General features: G+C 41.9%; 1 protein-coding gene across 1 annotated transcript in view; it reads left to right on the forward strand.

The window, feature by feature from the left end:
* The first annotated feature begins 17,088 nt into the window (after window positions 1-17,088).
* LOC139760192 (potassium channel subfamily K member 1-like) overlaps window positions 17,089-22,105 on the forward strand; it is a 598,280-nt gene continuing 593,263 nt past the window's right edge. Inside the window, exon 1 of the mRNA XM_071683127.1 lies at window positions 17,089-17,600. Within this exon, the coding sequence (XP_071539228.1) occupies window positions 17,363-17,600 (238 nt within the window). The 5' untranslated portion in view covers window positions 17,089-17,362. The remainder of the gene's footprint in view (window positions 17,601-22,105) is intronic.

Here is a 22,105-nt window from a genome sequence, read left to right on the forward strand (position 1 = left end):
GAACTTCCAATTTCTTTATCATACTGACACTTAACATTATACTGAACTTCCAATTTCTTTATCATACTGACACTTAACATTATACTGAACTTCCAATTTCTTTATCATACTGACACTTAACATTATACTGAACTTCCAATTTCTTTATCATACTGACACTTAACATTATACTGAACTTCCACATTTTTCATCATACTGACACTTGACATACTAAACGTCCTCATTCTTTATCATAATGGCAACATTATACTGAACGTCAACATTCTTTATCATACTGACACATTATACTGAACGGCCACGTTCTTTAACATACTGACACTCAACATTATACTGAACGTCCACACTCTTTATCATACTGACGCTTAACATTACACTGAACGTCCACATTCTTTATCATAAAGTCAACATTATACCGATGGTCCACATTTTTTTTTTATCATACTGACACTTAACTTTATACTGAAGGTCCACATTCTTTATCATAATGACACTTAACTTTATACTGAACATCCACATTCTTTATCATACTGACACTTAACATCATACTGAACTTCCAATTTCTTTATCGTACTGACACTTAACATTATACTGAACGTCCACATTTTTTTATCATACTGACACTTGACATTATACTAAACGTCCTCATTCTTTATCATAATGGCAACATTATACTGAACGTCCAAATTCTATATCATGCTGACACTTAACATTATACTGATGGTCCACATTCTTTATCATTCTGACACGTAACATTATACTGAACGTCCAAATTCTATATCATTCTATTGAACGACTACCTTTTTTATCATAATGACAACATTATACCGAAGGCCTACATTCTTTATCATAATGATACTTACCTTTATACTGAAGGTCCACATTCTTTATCATAATGACACTTAACTTTATACTGAACGTCCACATTCTTTATCATACTGACACTTAGCATTACACTGAACGTCCACATTCTTTATCATACTGACATTTTACATTACATTGTACTTCCACTTTATCATGCTGACACTTAGCATTATACTGAAAGTCTATTTTATCATAATGACACTTTACATTATAATGAACGTCCACATTCTTATCATAATGACATCATTATACTGAAGGTGAACATTCTTAGTGATACTGACACAACATTATACTGAAGGTCCACATTCTTTATCATGATGACACTCAACATTACACTGAACGTCCACATTCTTTTCATACTGACACTTAACATTATGCTACACGTGCACAATCTTTAGCATACTGACACTTAACATTACACTGAACGTCCACATTCTTTATCATACTGACACTTAACATTACATTGAACGTCCACATTCTTTATCATAATGGCAACATTATACTGAACATCAACTTTTTTTTTATCATATTGACACAACATTACACTGAATATCCACATTCTTTATCATAATGAGAACATTATGCTGAAGGCCCACATTCTTTATCATGCTGACACTTAACTTTATACTGAACGTCCACACTCTTTATAATACTGGCACTTAACATTATACTGAACGTCCACATTCTTTATCATATTGACACAACATTACACTGAACGTCCATATTCTTTATCATAATGAGAACAAAATACTGAAGGTCCACATTCTTTATCATACTGACACTTAACATTATATTGAAGGTCCACATCATTTATCATACTGACACTTAACATTATACTGAACGTCCACATTCTTTATCATATTGGCACTTAGCATTGCACTGAACGTCTACATTCTGTATTATAATGACTGAACGTCTACATTCTTTATCATACTGACACAACATTATACTGAACGTCCACATTCTTTATCATACTGACACTTAACATTATACTGAACGTCCCCATTCTTTATCATAATGACAACATTATACTGAACGTCCACATTCTTTCTCATATTGACACAACATTACACTGAACGTCCATATTCTTTATCATATTAACACTTAACATTACACTGAACATCCACATTCTTTATCATAATGAGAACATAAGACTGAACGTCCATATTCTTTATCATACTGACACAACATTACACTGAAGGTCCATATTCTTTATCATACTGACACAACATTATACAGAACGTCCACATTCTATATCATACTGACACTTAACCATATACTTAACGTCCACATTCTTTATCATACTGATACCTAACATTACACTGAACGTCCACATTCTTTATTATGCTGACACTTAACATTATACTGAACGTCCATATTCATTATCATATTTACACTTAACATTACACTGAACGTCCACATTCTTTATCATAATGAAAATATTATAATGAACGTCCACATTTTTATCATACTGACACTTAACATTATACTAAACGTCCACATTCTTTATCATACTGACACTTAATGTTACATTAAACGTCCATAATCTTTATCATACTGACACTTAGAATTACACTGAACGTCCACATTCTTTGTCATACTCACACTTGCCATTATACTAAATGTCCACATTCTTTAACATACTGGCACTTATTATTATACTGAACGTCCACATTCTTTATAATACTGACATTTAACATTATACAGAACATCCACATTCTTTATCATACAGACAACATCATAAAGAACGTCCACATTCTTTATCATACTGACACTTAACATTATACAGAACGTCCACATTCTTTATCATACTGACACTTAACATTATACAGAACGTCCACATTCTTTATCATACTGACACCTAACATTACACTGAGCGTCCAAATTCTTTATCATACTGACGCTTAACATTATACTGAACGTATACATTCTTTATCATATTGATACTAAACATTACAATGAATGCCCATATTTTTTTTTTATCATAATGAAAGCATTATACTGAACGTCCATATTCTTTATCATACTGACACTTAACATCACACTGAACGTCCACATTCTTTATCATACTGACACAATATTGCACTGAACGTCCTCATTCTTTATCATACTGACACTTGATATTACATTGAACGTCCACATTCCTTGTCATGCTGACACTAAACATTTTACTGAACGTTCACATTCTTTATCATACTGGCACTTAACATTATACTGAACGTCCACATTCTTCATCATACTGACAACTAACCTTATACTTAACGTCCACATATTATACTGAACGTCCCCATTCTTTATCATACTGACACTTAACATTATACTGAACATTCACATTCTTTATCATAATGACTCTTATCATTATACTGAACGTCCACATTCTTTATCATACTGACAATTAACATTACTATTGCCATTATACTAAACATTCACATTCTTCATCATATTGACACTTAACATTATACTGAGCGTCCACGTTCTTTATCATACTGACATTTAACATTACACTGAACGTCCACTGTATCTATCATTCTGATAATATTGTACTGAACTTCCACATCCTTTATCAGACTGACACTTGATATTATACTGAACATTCACATTCTTTATCATATTGACACGTAACATTATACCGAACGTCCACATTCGTTATCATATTGACACTAAACATTACACTGAAGTCCACATTTTTTATGACAATCAATATTACACTGAACGTCCACATTCTTTATCATACTCACACTTAATATTACACTGAACGTCCACATTCTTTGTCATACTGACACTTAACATTCTACTGCACGTCCACATTTTTTATCATAATGACATTATAATGAACTTCCACATAATTTATCATAATGACACTTAACATTATACTGAATGTGCACATTCTTTATCATAATGACGTTATAATGAACGTCCACATTCTTTATAATGACATTATACTGAACGTCCACATTCTTTATCACACTGACACTTAACATCATACTGAACATTCACATTCTTTATCGTACTGACACAACATTATACTGGAGGCCCACGTTCTTTATCATACTGACACAACATCATACTGAACGTCAACATTATTTACCATACTGACACTTAACATTACACTGAACATCCACATTCTTTATCATATTGACTCTTAACATTATACTGAACGTCCACATTCTTTATCATTCTGACAATATTATACTGAACGTCCACGTTCTTTATCATACTGACACTTAACATTATACTGAACATTCACATTCTTTATCATATTGACACTTAACATTATACCGAACGTCCACATTCTTTATCACACTGACACGTAACATTATACTGAACGTCTACATTCTTCATCATATGACCCTGATATTACACTGATCGTCCACATTCTTTATCATAATAAAAAACGTTATACTGAACGACCACATTTCTTATCATACTGACTCTTGAAATAATACTGAACGTCCACATTTATATCATACTGACACAACATTATACTGAACGTCGACATTCTTTAACGTATTGACACAAAATTACACTGAAAGTCCACATTCTTTATTATGATGATAACATAATACTGAACCTCCACATTCTTTATCATACTGACACAACATTATACTGAACGTCCACAGTCTTTATCATAATGACACCTAACATTAAACTGAACGTCCACAGTCTTTATCATAATGACACTTAATCTTATACTGAACCTCCATATTCTTTTTACTGACACCTAACATTACACTGAATTTCCACATTCTTTATCATCCTGACATTTAACATTATACTGAACATCTGCATTCTTTATCATACTGACATTTAACATTATACTGAACGTCCACATTCATTATCATACTGACACTTAACATTATACTGACGGTCCACATTCTTTATCATACTGACACTAAACATTACACTGAACGTCCACATCCTTCATCATATTGACCCTAAAATTACACTGATCGTCCACATTCTTTATCATAATAAAAACATTACATCGAACGACTTTTTTTTTTTATCATACTGACACTTGAAATTATACTGAACGTCCACATTCTTTATCATATTGACACTTAACATTACACTGAACGTCCACATTCTTTATCATATTGACACTTAACATTACACTGAACGTCCACATTGATCATGCTGACACTTAACACTACTTTGAACGTCCACATTCTTTATCATGACAATAACATAATACGGAACCTCCACATTCTTTGTCATACTGACACAACATTATACTGAACGTCCACATTCTTTATCATACTGAACCTAACATTACACTGAACGTCCACATTCTTTATCATACTGACATTTACACTTACACTGAACCTCCACATTCTTTTTACTGACACCTATCATCACACTGAACGTCCACATTCTTTATCATCCTGACATTTAACATTATGCAGAACGTCCGCATTCTTTATCATACTGACATTTAAAACTATACTGAACGTCCACATTCATTATCATACTGACACTTAATATTATGCTGAACATCCACATTCTTTATCATATTGACACTTAACATTATACTGAACGTCCACATTCCTTATCATACTGGCACTTAACAATATACTGAACGTCCACATTCTTTATCATCCTAACACTTAACATTATACTGAACCTCCACATTCTTTTTGCTGACACCTAACATTACACTGAACGTCCCGTTCTTTATCATCCTGACATTTAACATTTTACAGAACGTCCTCATTCTTTATCATACTGACACTTAACATTATACTGCACGTCCATATTCTTTATCATCCTGACATTTAACATTATACAGAACGTCCACATTCTTTATCATACTGAAACTTAACATTATACTGAACTTCCACATTCTTTATCATACTGACACTTAACATTATACTGAACGTCCACATTCTTTATCACACTGACACTAAATATTACACTGAACGTCCAGATTCTTTATCATACTGACACGTGATAGTACACTGAACGTCCACATTCTTTATCATATTGATTTTTTATTTTTACAATGAACGTCCTCATTCCTTATCTTACTGACACTTAACATTATACTGAACGTCTACATTCTTTATCATACTGGCACTTAACATTATACTGAGCGTCCACATTCTTTATCATAATGACATTATAATGAACGTCCACATTCTTTGTCATAATGACACCTAACATTATACTGAACGCCCACATTCTTTATCATAATGACATTATAATGAACGTCCACATTCTTTATCATAATGACATTATAATGAACGTCTACATTCTTTGTCATAATGACACCTAATATTATACTGAACGCCCACATTCTTTATCATGATGACATTTTAATGAACGTCCACATTATTTATCATAATGACAACATTATACTGAACGTCCACATTCTTTATCATACTGACACTTAAAATTATACTGAACACTCATATTCTTTATCATATTGACACATTATACTGAACGTCCACATTCTTTATCATACTTACACTTAACATTATGCCGAAAGTCCACATTCTTTATCATATTGACCCTAATATTACACTGATCATCCACATTCTTTATCATAATGAAAATATTATACTGAACGTCCACATTTTTTTTTTTTATTAAAGTGGCACTAGAAATCATACTGAACGTCCACATATTCATCATACTGACACAACATTATACTGAACGTCCACATTCTTTATCATATTGACACTTAACATTACACTGAACGTCCACATTCATCATACTGACACTTAGCATTACAATGAACGTCCACATTCTTTATCATATTGACACTTAACATTATACTGAACGTCCACATTCTTTATCATATTGACACTTAACATTATACTGAACGTCCACATTCTTTATCATACTGACAATTAACATTATACTGAACGTCCACATTCTTTATCATACTGACACTTAACATTATACTGATGGTCCACATTCTTTATCATACTGACACTTAACATCATACTGAACGTCCACATTTTTTATCTTACTGACAATTAACATTATACTGAACGTCCACATTCTTTATCCTACTGACACTTAACATCATGCTGATGGTGCACATTCTTTATCATACTGACACTTAACATCATACCGAACATCCACATTCTTTATCATACTGGCACTTAACATTATACTGAACGTCCACATTCTTTATCATACTGTCATTTAACATCATAGTGAACATCCACATTCTTTATCATACTGACACAACATTACACTGAACGTCCACATTCTTTATCATTCTGACAATATTGTACTGAACGTCCACATTCTTTATTATACTGACATTTAACATTATACTGAACATTCACATTATCATATTGACACTTTATATTATACTGAACGTCCACAATCTTTATCATACTGACACATCATACTGAACGTCCACATTCTTTATCATTCTGACAATATTGTACTGAACGTCCACATTCTTTATCATACTTACATTTAACATTATACTAAACATTCACATTATCATATTGACACGACATTATACTGAACGTTTACATTTTTTATCATACTGACACTTAAGATTATACTGAACGTCCACATTCTTCATCATATTGACCCCTAATATTACACTGATCATCCAAATTCTTTATCATAATGAAAATATTTTACTGAACGTCCACATTTTTTATCATAATGACACTTGAAATTATACTGAACGTCCACAGTCTTTATCATATTGACATTTAATATTTCACTGAACGTCCACATTCATCATAATGACACTTAGGATTACATTGAAAGGTCCGAATTCTTTATCATGATGATAACATTATACTGAACGTCCACATTCTTTATCATATTGGCACTTAACATTATAGTGAACGTCCACATTCTTTATCATACTGACAATTAACATTATACTGAACGTCCACATTCTTTATCATACTGACACTTAACATCATACTGATGGTGCACATTCTTTATCATACTGACACTTAACATCATACTGAACATCCACATTCTTTATCATACTGACACTTATCATTATACTGAACGTCCACATTCTTTATAATACTGGTACTTAACATCATACTGAACGTCCACATTCTTTATCGTAGAGACACAACATTATACTGAACGTCCACATTCTTTATCATTCAGACACTATTGTACTGAACGTCCACATTCTTTATCAATCTGACAATATTGTACTGAACGTCCACATTCTTTATTATACTGACATTACCATTATACTGAACATTCAAATTCTTTATCATATTGACACAATGTTATACTGAACGTCCACATTCTTTATCATACTGACACTTAATATTATACTGATCATCCACATTCTTTATCATACTGACAGAACATTATACTGAACGTCCACATTCTTCATCATATTGACCCCTAATATTACTTTGATCGTCCACATTCTTTATCATAATGAAAACATTATACTGAACGTCCACATATTTTATCGTACTGACACTTAAAATCATACTGAACGTCCACATTTTTTTTTATCATACTGACACAACATTATACTGAACGTCCACATTCTTTATTGTACTGACATTGAACATTACACTGAACGCCCACATTCATCATAACGACAAATAACATTACATTGAACGTCCACGTTCTTTTTCATGATGGTAGCATTATACTGAACGTCCACATTCTTTATCATGATGATAACATTATACTGAACGTCCACATTCATCATACTGAAACTTAACGTTACATTGAACGTCTACATTCTTTATCATACTGACACATTATACTGAACGGCCACTTTCTTTATCATACTGACACTTAACATTATACGGAACGTTCACATTCTTTATCATACTGACATTTAACATTATAGAGAATGTCCATATTCTTTATCATACTGACACTTAACATTATACTGAACGTTCACATTCTTTATCATACTGACATTCAAAATCATACTGAACGTCCACATTCTTTATCATTCTGACACTTAACATTATACTGAACATCTACATTCTTTTTAATACTGACACTTAACATTGTACTGAACGTCGACATTCTTTATCATACTGACACTTAACATTATACTGAACGTCCACATTCTTTATCATACTGACACTTAACATTGTACTGAACGTCGACATTCTTTATCATACTGACACTTAACAATATACTGAACGTCCACATTCTTTATCATTCTGATACTTAACTTTATACTGAACGTTCACATTCTTTATCATTCTGACACTTAACATTATACTGAACGTCCACATTCTTTATCATACTAACACTTAACCTTATACTGATCGTCCACATTCTTTATCATTGTGACACTTAACATTATACTGAGGTCACCTGCTGCCAAATATATGATATTGACAACAGTGTCATGATGGAAGAGTGCCGCATCTACTGGATCAGTGCCGCAGCAGCTGGTGGAACAGTGCTGCGGCAGCTGGTGGAACAGTGCTGCGGCAGCTGTTTGAACAGTGCAGCAGCCGCTGCTGGAACAGTGCCGCAACAGCTGGTGGAACAATGCCGCAGCAGCTGGTGGAACAGTGCCCCAGCAGCAGGTGGAACAGGTCACCAGCAGCTGTTGGAACAGTACTGCTGCAGATGGTGAAACAGTGCTGCAGCAGCTAGTGCAACAGTGCCGCAGCAGCAGATGGAACATTGCCGGAGCAGCTGGTGGAACAGTGCCGGAGCAGCTTGTGGAACAGTGCTGCAACAGCTGGTGGAACAGTACTGATGCAGCTTGTGGAACAGTGCCGGAGCAGCTGGTGTAAAAACACCTCAAGAGCTACTGAAACAATGTCAAGCAGTAGAAGGTAAAATAATGTGGCGACTGTTGGAACAATACCACATCAGCAACTGGAACATAGCTTTAGAAGCTGGTGGAACAATGTCGTACCAACTGGCAGAACAATTAGAAATTGGTGACAGAATCCCGCAGGCTTTGTGGAAAAAATACTCCAGCAATTGTTAAAACTACACCAGAGTAGCTGGTGGAACAATGCTGCAGCTACTGATGGATCAATGTCGCAGGAACTACTGGAACAATACTGCAGCACCTGGTGGAACAATACCGCGGAATCTGGGGAAAAATAGCATAGAAACTGGTGGAACAATGCCGTTGAAGGTGTAGGAACAGTTCACGCTAGGTCGTGGAACAATGCGACAGAAAGTGGAGCAACAATGCACACGTTGGCGGTGGAACAATGCAGTAGTTTTTGGTGGAACACTGCAGTAGTTAGTGGTGGAACAATGCAGCAATTGGTGGTGGAACAATGCAGTAGTTGGTGGTGGAACAATACATTAGACGGTGGTGGAACAATGCAGCAGTTGGTGGTGGAACAATGCGGTAGTTGGTGGTGGAACAAGGCAGTAGTTGGTGGTGGAACAATGCAGCACTTGGTAGTGGAACATTGCAGCAGTTGGTGGTGGAACAATGCGCAGTTGGTAGTGGAACAATGCAGTAGTTGGTGGTGGGACAGTGCAGTAGTTGGTGGGGGAACAATGCAGCAGTTGGTGGTGGAAAATGCAGTAGTTGGTGGTGGAACAATGCAGTAGTTGGTGGTGGAACAATGCAGTAGTTGGTGGTGGAACAATGCGGTAGTTGGTGGTGGAACAATGCAGCACTTGGTAGTGGAACAATGCAGTAGTTGGTGGTAGAACTATAGAGTATACGGTGGTGGAACAATGCAGCAGTTGGTGGGGAACAATGCAGTAGTTGGTGGTGGAAGAATGAAGTAGCTGGTGGCGGAACAATGCAGCAGTTGGTGGTGGAACAAAGCGGTAGTTGGTGGTGGAACATTGCAGCATTTGGTAGTGGAACAATGCAGTAGTTGGTGGTGGAACAGTGCAGTAGTTGGTGGGGGAACAATGCAGCAGTTGGTGGTGGAACAATGCAGTAGTTGGTGGTGGAACAGTGCAGCAATTGGTGGTGGAACAATGCAGTAGTTGGTGGTGGAACAATACAGTAGACGGTGTGGAACAATGCAGCAGTTGGTGGTGGAACAATGAGGTAGTTGGTGGTGGAACAATGTAGCACTTGGTAGTAGAACAATGCAGTAGTTGGTGGTGGAACAATGCAGTAGACGGTGGTGGAACAATGCAGCAGTTGGTGGTGGAACAATGCAGTAGTTGGTGGTGGAACAATGCAGTAGATGGTGGTGGAACAATGCAGCAGTTGGTAGTGGAACAATGCGGTAGTTGGTGGTGGCACAATGCAGCAGTTGGTAGTAGAACAATGCAGTAGTTGGTGGTGGAACAGTGCAGTAGTTGGTGGGGGAACAATGCAGCAGTTGGTGGTGGAACAATGCAGTAGTTGGTGGTGGAACAATGCAGTAGTTGGTGGTGGAACAATGCAGTAGTTGGTGGTGGAACAATGCAGTAGTTGGTGGTGGAACAATGCAGTAGTTGGTGGTGTAACACTGAGGTGTGTAAAGTGAGTGGTGTAAACAAATGCAGTAGTTGGTGGTGGAACAATGCAGTAGTTGGTTGTGGAACAATGCATGCAGTTGGGTGGTGAACAATGCAGATAGTATGGTGATGGAAAGCACATGCAGTAAGATGATAGGTGGAAACAATGCAGTGGTTGGTGGTGGAACAATGCAGCAGTTGGTGGTGGAACAATGCAGTAGTTGATGGTGGAACAATGCAGTAGTTGGTGATGGAACAACGCAGCATTTGGCGATGAAACAATTCATTAATTGGGGTGGAACAATGCAGTAGTTAGTGGTGGAACAGTACAGTAGGTGGTGGTGGAACAATGCAGTAGTTAGTGGTGGAACAATGCAGTAGTTGGTGGTGGAACAATGCAGCAGTTGGTTGTGGAACAATGCAGCAGTTGGTGGTGGAGCAATGCGGTAGTTGGTTGTGGAACAATGCAGCAGTTGGTAGTGGAACAATGCAGCAGGTGTTGGAAAAATGCAGTATTTGGTGGTGGAACAATGCAGCAGTTGATGGTGGAACAATGCAGTAGTTGGTGGTGGAACAATGCAGTAGCTGGTGGTGGAACAATGCAGCAATTGGTGGTGGAACAATGCAGTGGTTGGTGGTGGAACAATACAGTAGTTGGTGGTGTAACACTGATGTAGTTGGTGGTTGAACAATGCAGTCGAAGATGGTGGAAAAATTCAGCAGTTAGTGAAGGAATAATGCAGTAGTTGGTGGTGGAACAATGCAGTAGTTGGTGGTGAAGCAATGAAGCAGTTGGTGGTGGAACAATGATTTAGTTGGTGGTGGAACAATGCAGCAGTTGGTGGTGGAACAATGAAGCAGTTGGTGGAAGAACAATGATGTAGTTGGTGGTGGAACAATGCAGCAGTTGGTGGTGGAACAATGCAGCAGTTGGTGGTGGAACAATGCAGTAGTTGGTGATGGAACACTGCAGTAGATGGTAGTGGAACAATGCAGTAGTTGGTGGTGGAACAATGCAGCAATTGGTGGTGGAACAATGCTGTAGTTGATGGAACAATGCTGTAGTTGGTGGTAGAACAATGCAGCAGTTGGTGTTGGAACAATGTAGTAGTTGGAGGTAGAAGAATGCAGCAGTTGGTGGTGGAACAATGTAGCAGTTGGTGGTGGAACACTGATGCAGTTGATGGTGGAACAATGCAGTGATTGGTGGTGGAATAATGCAGCAGTTGGTGATGGAACAATACAGTAGTCGGTGATGGAACAATGATGTAGTTGGTTGTGGAACAATGCAGCAGTTGGTGATGGAACAATGCAGCAGCTGATGGTGGAACAATGCAGCAGGTGGTGGTGGAACAATGCAGTAGTTGGTGGTGAAACAATGCAGCAATTGGTGTTGGAACAATGCAGTAGTTGGTTGTGGAACAATGCAGCAGTTGGTGGCGGAAAAATACAATAGTTGGTGGTGGACCAATGCAGTAGATGGTGGTGGAACAGTGCAGCAGTTGGTGGTGGAACTGCAGCAGTTGGTTGTGGAACAATGTCGCAGTTGGTGGTGAAACAATGCAGTAGTTGGTGGTGGAATAATGCAGTAGTTGGTGGAGGTACAATGCAACAGTTGATGGTGCAACAATGCAGTAGTTGGTGATGGAACAATGCAGTAGTTGATGGTGGAACAATGCAGCAGTTGGTGGTGGAATAATGCAGCAGTTGAAAGTTTAACAATGATATAGTTTGTGGTGGAACAATGCAGTAGTTGGTCGTGGGACAATGAAGCAGTTGGTGGTGGAACAATGATGTAGTTGGTGGTGGAACAATGCAGTAGCTGGTGGTGGAACAATGCAGCAGTTGGTGCTGGAACAATTTAGTAGTTGGTTGTGGAACAATGCAGTAGTTGGGGGTGGAACAATGCAGTAGTTGGTGGTGGAACAATGCAGCCGTTGGTGGTGGAAAAATGCAGTAGTCGGTAGTGGAACAATGCAGCAGTTGGTGGTGGAGCAATGCAGCAGTTGGTGCTGGAACAATGCAGAAGATGGTGGTGGAACAATGCAGTAGTTGGTGGAGGAACAATGAAGTAGTCGGTGGTGAAACAATGCAGTAGTTGGTGGTGGAACAATGCAGTAGTTGGTTGTGGAAAAATGAAGTAGTTGGAGGTGGAACAATGCAGTAAGTGGTGGTGGAACAATGCAGTAGTTGGTGGAGGAATAATGCAGTAGTTGGTGGTGGATCAATGCAGTAGTTGGTGGTGAAACAATGCAGTAGTTGGTGGTGGAACAATGCAGCAGTTGGTGGTGGAACAATGCAGTAATTGTGGTGGAACAATGCAGTAGTTGTGTGGAACAATGCAGCAGTTGGTGGTGGAACAATGCAGCAGTTGGTGGTGGAACAATGCAGTAGTTGGTGGTGGAACAATGCAGTAGTTGGTGGTGGAACAATACGTAGTTGGTGGTGGAACAATGCAGTGTGTTGGTGGTGGAACAATGCAGATTGGTGGTGGAACAATGCAGTAGTTGGTGGTGGAACAATGCAGTAGTGTTGTGAGAACATGCAGCAGTTGGTGGTAGAACAATGCAGCGTTGGTGGTGGAACAATGCAGTAGTTGGTGGTGGAACAATGCAGTAGTTGGTGGTGGAACAATGAAGTAGTTGGTGGTGGAACAATGCAGCAGTTGGTGGTGGAACAATGCAGTAGTTGGTGGTGGAACAATGCTAGCAGTTGGTGGTGGAACAATGCAGTAGTTGGTGGTGGAACAATGCAGCAGTTGGTGTTGGAACAATGCAGCAGTTGGTGGTGGAACAATGCAGTAGTTGGTGGTTGAATAATGCAGGAGTTGGTGGTTGAACACTATAGCTGTTGGTGGTGGAACAATGCAGTAGTTAGTGGAGGAACAATGCAGTAGTTGGTGGTGGAAGAATGAAGTAGCTGGTGGTGGAACAATGCAGTAGTTGGTGGTGGAACAATGCAGTAGTTGGTGTGGAACAATGCAGCAGTTGGTGGCTGAACAATGCAGGAGTTGGTGGTGGAACAATGCAGCAGTTGGTGGTGGAACAATGCAGCAGTTGGTGGTGGAACAATGCAGTAGTTAGTGGAGGAACAATGCAGTAGTTGGTGGTGGAACAATGCAGTAGTTGGTGGTGGAACAATGCAGTAGTTGGTGGTGGAACAATGAAGTAGTTGGTGGTGGAAGAATGCAGTAGTTGGTGGTGGAACAATGCAGCAGTTGGTGGTGGAAGAATGCAGTAGTTGGTGGTGGAACAATGCAGTAGTTGTTGGTGGAACAATGCAGTAGTTGGTGGTGGAACAATGCAGCAGTTGGTGGTGGAACGATGCAGTAGTTATTGTAGGAACAATGCAGCAGTTGGTGGTGGAACAATGCAGTAGTTGGTGGTGGAACAATGAAGTAATTGGTGGTGGAACAATGCAGCAGTTGGTGGTGGAACAATGCAGCAGTGTGTGGTAGAACGATGCAGTAGTTCGTGGTGGAGCAATGAAGTAGTTGGTGGTGGAACAAAGCAGTAGTTGGTGGTGGAACAATGCAATAGTTGGTTGTGGAAGAATGCAGCAGTTGGTGGCTGAACAATGCAGCAGTTGTTGGTGGAACAATGCAGCAGTTGGTGGTGGAAACTATAGCTGTTTGTGGTGGAACAATGGAGTAGTTAGTGGAGGAACAATGCAGTAGTTGGTGGTGGAAGAATGAAGTAGCTGGTGGTGGAACAATGCAGTAGTTGGTGGTGGAACAATGCAGTAGTTGGTGGTGGAATGCGTAGTTGGTGGGGAACATAAGTAGTTGGTGGTGGAACAATGAGCAGTTGGTGGTGGAACAATGCAGCAGTTGGTGTGTGGAACAATGCAGTAGTGGTGGTGGAACATGCAGTAGTGTGTGGAACAATGAGAGTTGGTGGTGGAACAATGCAGTAGTGTGGAACAATGTAGCAGTTGGTGGTTGAAATGAAGTAGTTGGTGGTGGAACAATGCAGTAGTTGGTGGTGGAGAGAATGCAGTAGTTGGTGGTGGAACAATGCAGTAGTTGGTGGTGGAACAATGCAGCAGTTGGTGGAGGAAGAATGCAGCAGTTGGTGGTGGAACAATGCAGCAGTTGGTGGGAACAATGCAGCAGTTGGTGGTGGAACAATGCAGCGTTGGTGTGGAAACAATGCAGTAGTTGGTGGTGGAACAATGCAGTAGTTTGTGGTGGAACAATGCAGTTAGTTGGTGTGTGGAACAATGCAGTAGTTGGTGGTGGAAAATTGCAGAGTTTGTGGGAACAATGCAGTAGTTGGTGGTGAACAATGCAGCAGTTGGTGGTGGAACAATGCAGTAGTTGGTGGTGGAACAATGAAGTAGTTGGTGGTGGAACAATGCAGCAGTTTGTGGTGGAACAATGCAGTAGTTGGTGGTGGAACAATGCAGTAGTTGGTGGTGGAACAATGCAGTAGTTGGTGGTGCACAATGCAGTAGTTGGTGGTGGAACAATGAAGTAGTTGGTGGTGGAACAATGAAGTAGTTGGTGGTGGAACAATGCAGTAGTTGGTGGTGGAACAATGCAGCCGTTGGTGGTGGAACAATGCAGCAGTTGGTGATGGAACAATGCTATTTTCCTATAACTGTGGTTGTCCGGTAGGGAGATCTGTTTACTGACAGAGTTAGTGACGCCTTCTTACTGAACCAGCAAATCAGTAGCTGTCAAGTGTCACTCTTGTGGCCCAGGTAATTACCTTTTCTTTCTAGCTGACCCACACACACACACACACACACACACACACACATGGGCTGCTGGCTGTCAGTGCACCAATGTGGTCTCTCCATTTCTCACATAATTAGAGAAAACCACATAATTCCTGAGAGTTGTTCTCCGTAATTGTGTCGCTGCGGTGAGCGCTACGCGTTAGCCTTGGCCAGATGTTATGGTGAGGAATACGTTGTCAACTCTCATGTACGTACGCCTCATCACTCATCTATGTAATTCCAGCTTTTCTTATCAGTTACATGGAACAGTTGAGATTGTTATCATTGTGGGATAAATATGATAACGTTGGTTACTTGAGGCGGCAGATAGTGATAACATTACTTATTTATGACATTAAGTAATAACATTACTTACTCATTTATGACATTAAGTAATAACATTACTTACTCATTTATGACATTAAGTAATAACATTACTTACTCATTTATGACATTAAGTAATAACATTACATACTCATTTATGATATTAAGTAATAACATTACTTATTTATGATATTAAGTTATCATTTACGATATCAAGTAATAACATTACTTACTCATTTACGATATTATCATTTATGATAATAAGTTATCATTATTATCTTTGTGGCTACTGACGGTCACGTGAGGCTACAGCCTCTGCTGAGGAAGGCGCTGCAGAGGAGGCTCAGCTCGCCTGTATTACACTCGTGTATAAGAACATTATTGGAAGATCAAGTCATCTTCCATTCGTGACATTTCCAACATTGTGTTTGTGTGAGAGTTTGTCATTAAGATGTGTTTGCAAGATGCTTGAAATGTACAAAGAAGAGGAGACGTGTGATGGTGAGAGGAGGGAGCATCATGGGACGTGAGATGTGCCGGGCCCGAGCCGACCCACTGCTGCGGGACCAACACATTTTCGTGCGTCGACGCAAGACATTGGCGGAGGAATACACAAATATACCTCACTACTCTTTCCTGAGTCTCATATAATATATTGATTTATTAATATATAGTCTGATAAAGGTATGGTTTTCCCTTTTCATTTGAGTAAAATTTGCACAATGATTTAATATGAATGATGAACTACTTTGTAAATGGAGCGGAAGGTCTTTTGGCGGGAAGAGAGTTGGTCGTGGTGGTGGGCAGTTCAATATCGTCAGTAACAAGTGGGACGCCAGGCAGACAAGACCAGTGCCGCTCCTGACCGCTCTCTACCCATCCTTACTAACTTGCTCTCAAGTGTTCTACTCTTATGTAACGTTCGCGATTCTCAATGTTTTCTTCATTTTCACAAGATTTCGATATCCGCGTAAATTAGTACGATAGAATTCTATAGTGAATTGTCGAAGGAAAAGAAATACTTACACACGGTTGACAATCAAATTTGATTCATAATTGTTACACTAAGACAGTGGAGGAGCTGAGGAGCCAAATGATGGATGGCAAAATGGTGTCAGAGACGCTGAAAAACATGTATCCCTCTCAGTTACCGACTCTGAAAATGGCCAAGAGTAACGTGCGTCTGCTGGCGTACATTGTGCTCTACCTGATCTTCCTGGTGCTGGGAGCAGCAATATTCTCAGCCATCGAGGCACCGCAGGAGATCGAGATGATACGCGCCATACGTCGACGACGAAACAACTTCCTGGCTGACTTCCCATGTTTAACAGGTAAGTCCCATCCCCAGGTGGCACACCATTATCCCAGGGATCTAGGACTGGGATGTTAAGGTCCCTAGCATCCATCCCCAGGTGGCACACTATCATCCCAGGGATCTAGGACTGAGATGTTAAGGTCCCTAGCATCCATCCCCAGGTGGCACACTATCATCCCAGGGATCTAGGACTGGGATGTTAAGGTCCCTAGCATGCCCTCCTGCCCGTAAGGCTGGGATATGGTCGAAGTAGACCAGGGTAGACATCTATCATGTGCTGTGCCTTGTAGCCTCATGACAGAAGTAGTTCATGACTTCATGACAGAGTTCATACCTTCATGACAGAAGTAGTTCATGACCTCATGACAGAAGTAGTTCATGACTTCATGACAGAGTTCATACCTTCATGACAGAAGTAGTTCATGACCTCATGACAGAAGTAGTTCATGACTTCATGACAGAGTTCATACCTTCATGACAGAAGTAGTTCATGACCTCATGACAGAAGTAGTTCATGACCTCATGACAGAAGTAGTTCATGACCTCATGACAGAAGTAGTTCATGACTTCATGACAGAGTTCATACCTTCATGAGAGCAGTGGTTCATGACCTCATGACAGAAATAGTTCATGACTTCATGACAGAGTTCATACCTTCATGAGAGCAGTGGTTCATGACCTCATGACAGAAGTAGTTCATGACCTCATGACAGAAATAGTTCATGACTTCATGACAGAGTTCATACCTTCATGAGAGCAGTGGTTCATGACCTCATGACAGAAGTAGTTCATGACCTCATGACAAGTAGTTCATGACCTCATGACAGAAGTAGTTCATGACCTCATGACACTCAAGGTCAGGACACAGACCCAGTAGTTCATGACCTCATGACACTCAAGGTCAGGACACAGACTCAGTAGTTCATGACCTCATGACACTCAAGGTCAGGACACAGACCCAGTAGTTCATGACCTCATGACACTCAAGGTCAGGACACAGACTCAGTAGTTCATGACCTCATGACACTCAAGGTCAGGACACAGTCTCAGTAGAATAATCAATGAAATGGATTTCATGTTTTCATCTGTCTTGCTACTGACGATCATCCGCGTGGGACGTGGAGACCAGCTGGGTCACGGGACATGGTGAGCCATGGGACGTGGAGACCAGCTGGGTCACGGGACTTGGTGAGCCATGGGACGTGGAGACCAGCTGGGTCACGGGACATGGTGAGCCATGGGACGTGGAGACCAGCTGGGTCACGGGACATGGTGAGCTATGGGACGTGGAGACCAGCTGGGTCACGGGACATGGTGAGCCATGGGACGTGGAGACCAGCTGGGTCACGGGACATGGTGAGCCATGGGACGTGGAGACCAGCTGGGTCACGGGACATGGTGAGCCATGGGACGTGGAGACCAGCTGGGACACAGAACGTAGTGAGTCATGGGAAGTGGAAACCAGCTGTGTCACAGTGCGTGGAGACCAGCTGGGAAACGGACTTGGTGGGTCACGGGACGTGAAGACCAGCTGGGTCACGGAGCGTGATGGGTCACGGGACATGGTGGATCACGGGACGTGGAGACTAGCTGGGTCACGGAATGTGGTGGGTCATGGGACGTGGAGATCAGCTGGGTCACGGGATATGGTGGGTCACGGGACGTGGAGACTAGCTGGGTCACGGAATGTGGTGGGTCATGGGACGTGGAGATCAGCTGGGTCACGGGATATGGTGGGTCATAGGACGTGAAGATCAGCTGGGTCACGGGACATGGTGGGTCACGTGACGTGTAGACTATCTGAGTCACGGGACGTGGAGAACAACTTGGTCACTGTACGTTCTGTATCACAGGACGTGGGGACAAGCTGGGTCACGTGGAGACTAGCTGGGTCACGGGACATGGAGAACAGCTGGGTCACGGAACGTGGTGGGTCACGGGACGTGGAGACAAGCTGGATTACGAAATGTGGTGGATCACGGGACGTGGTGGTCACAGGACGTGGTGATCAGCTGGGTCACGGAATGGGGTGGATCAGGGATCAAGGGACACTGGATCAGAGAACGTGGTGATATACTTACCAGGGCAGTGGTGATACAGACACCAGGGTGTGATACAGACACCAGGGTGTAGATACAGACACCAGGGTCGTGGTGATACAGACACCAGGGTGTAGATACAGACACCTGGGTCGTGGTGATACAGACACCAGGGTCGTGGTGATACAGACACCTAGGTCGTGGTGATACAGACACCTGGGTCGTGGTGATACAGACACCAGGGTCGTGGTGATACAGACACCTAGGTCGTGGTGATACAGACACCTGGGTCGTGGTGATACAGACACCAGGGTTATGTAGATACAGACACCAGGGTTGTGGTGATACAGACACCAGGGTCGTGGTGATACGGACACCAGGGTCGTGGTGATACAGACACCAGGGTCGTGGTGATACAGACACCAGGGTCATGGTGATACAGACACCAGGGTCGTGGTGATAGACACCAGTGTCGTGGTGATACAGACACCAGGGTCGTGGTGATACAGACACCTAGGTCGTGGTGATACAGACACCTGGGTCGTGGTGATACAGACACCAGGGTTATGTAGATACAGACACCAGGGTTGTGGTGATACAGACACCAGGGTCGTGGTGATACGGACACCAGGGTCGTGGTGATACAGACACCAGGGTCGTGGTGATACAGACACCTGGGTCGTGGTGATACAGACACCTGGGTTGTGGTGATACACACCAGGGCCGTAGTGATAGACACCAGGGTCGCGGTGATACAGACACCAGGGTCGTGGTGATACAGACACCAGGGTCGTGGTGATACAGACACCGGGGTCGTGGTGATACACGCCAGGGTCGTGGTGATACAGACACCAGGGTCGTGATGATACAGACACCAGGGTCGTGGTGATACAGACACCAGGGTCGTGGTGATAGACACCAGGGCCGTGGTGATACAGACACCATGGTCGTGGTGATACAGAGACCAGGGTCGTGGTGATACAGACACCAGGATCGTGGTGATACAGACACCAGGGCCGTGGTGATACAGACACCAGAATCGTGGTGATACAGACACCAGAGTCGTGGTGATACAGACACCAGGGTTGTGGTGATGCACACACCAGGGTCGTGGTGATACAGACACCAGGGTCGTGGTGATACAAACACCAGGGTCGTGGTGATAAAGACACCAGGGTTGTGGTGATACAAACACCAGGGTTGTGGTGATACAGACTCCAGGGTCGTGGTGATAGACACCAGGGCCGTGGTGATACAGACACCAAGGTCTTGGTGATACAGACACCAGAGCCGTGGTGATACAGACACCAGGGCCATGGTGATACAGACACCAGGGTCGTGGTGATACAGACACCAGGGTCGTGGTGATAGACACCAAGGCCATGGTGATACAGACACCATGGTCGTGGTGATAGACACCAAGGCCGTGGTGATACAGACACCAGGGTCGTGGTGATACAGACACTAGGGTCGTGGTGATACAGATATCAGGGTAATGGTGATACAGACACCAGGGTCGTGGTGATACAGACGCCAGAATCGTGGTGATACAGACACCAGGGTTGTGGTGATACAAACACCAGGGTCGTGATGATACAGACACCAGGGTCGTGGTGATACAAACACCAGGGTCGTGGTGATATATACTCTTGGGTTGTGGTGATACAAACACCAGGATTGTGGTGATACAAACACCAGGATTGTGGTGATACAGACACCAGGGTCGTTCTGATAGACACCAAGGTCGTTCTGATACAGATACCAGAGCCGTGGTGATACAGAAACCAGGGTTGTGGTGCTACAGACGCCAGGGTTGTGGGGATACAGACACCAGGGCCGTGCTGATAGACACCAGGGTCGTTCTGATACAGACACCAGAGTCGTGGTGATACAGACACCAGGGTCGTGGTGACGCAGACACCAGAGCTGTGGTGATACAGACACCAGAGTCGTGGTGATACAGACACCAGGGTCGTGGTGATAGACACCAGGGTCGTGGTGATACAGACACCAGGGTCGTGGTGATACAGGCATCAGGGCAGTGCTGATACAGACACCAGGGTCGTTGTGATACAGACACCAGGGTCGTGGTGATAGATACCAGGGCCGTGGTGATACAGACACCAGGGTCTTGATGATACAGACACCAGAGCCGTGGTGATACAGACACCAGGCCATGGTGATACAGACACCAGGGTCGTGGTGATACAGACACCAAGGTAGTGGTGATAGACACCAGGGCCATGGTGATACAGACACCAGGTGATACATACACCAGGGTCGTGGTGATACAGACACCAGGGTCGTGGTGATAGAGACTAGGCTCGTGGTGATATAGACACCAGGGTCATGGTGATTGACACCAGGGTCGCGCTGATACAGACACCAGGGTCGTGGTGATATAGACACCAGAGCCGTGGTGATACAGACAGCAGGGTCGTGGTGATAGAGACTAGGCTCGTGGTGATATAGACACCAGGGT

The sequence above is a fragment of the Panulirus ornatus genome, chromosome 35, assembly GCF_036320965.1.
Source record: "Panulirus ornatus isolate Po-2019 chromosome 35, ASM3632096v1, whole genome shotgun sequence".
Classification (NCBI taxonomy): Eukaryota; Metazoa; Arthropoda; class Malacostraca; order Decapoda; family Palinuridae; genus Panulirus; species Panulirus ornatus.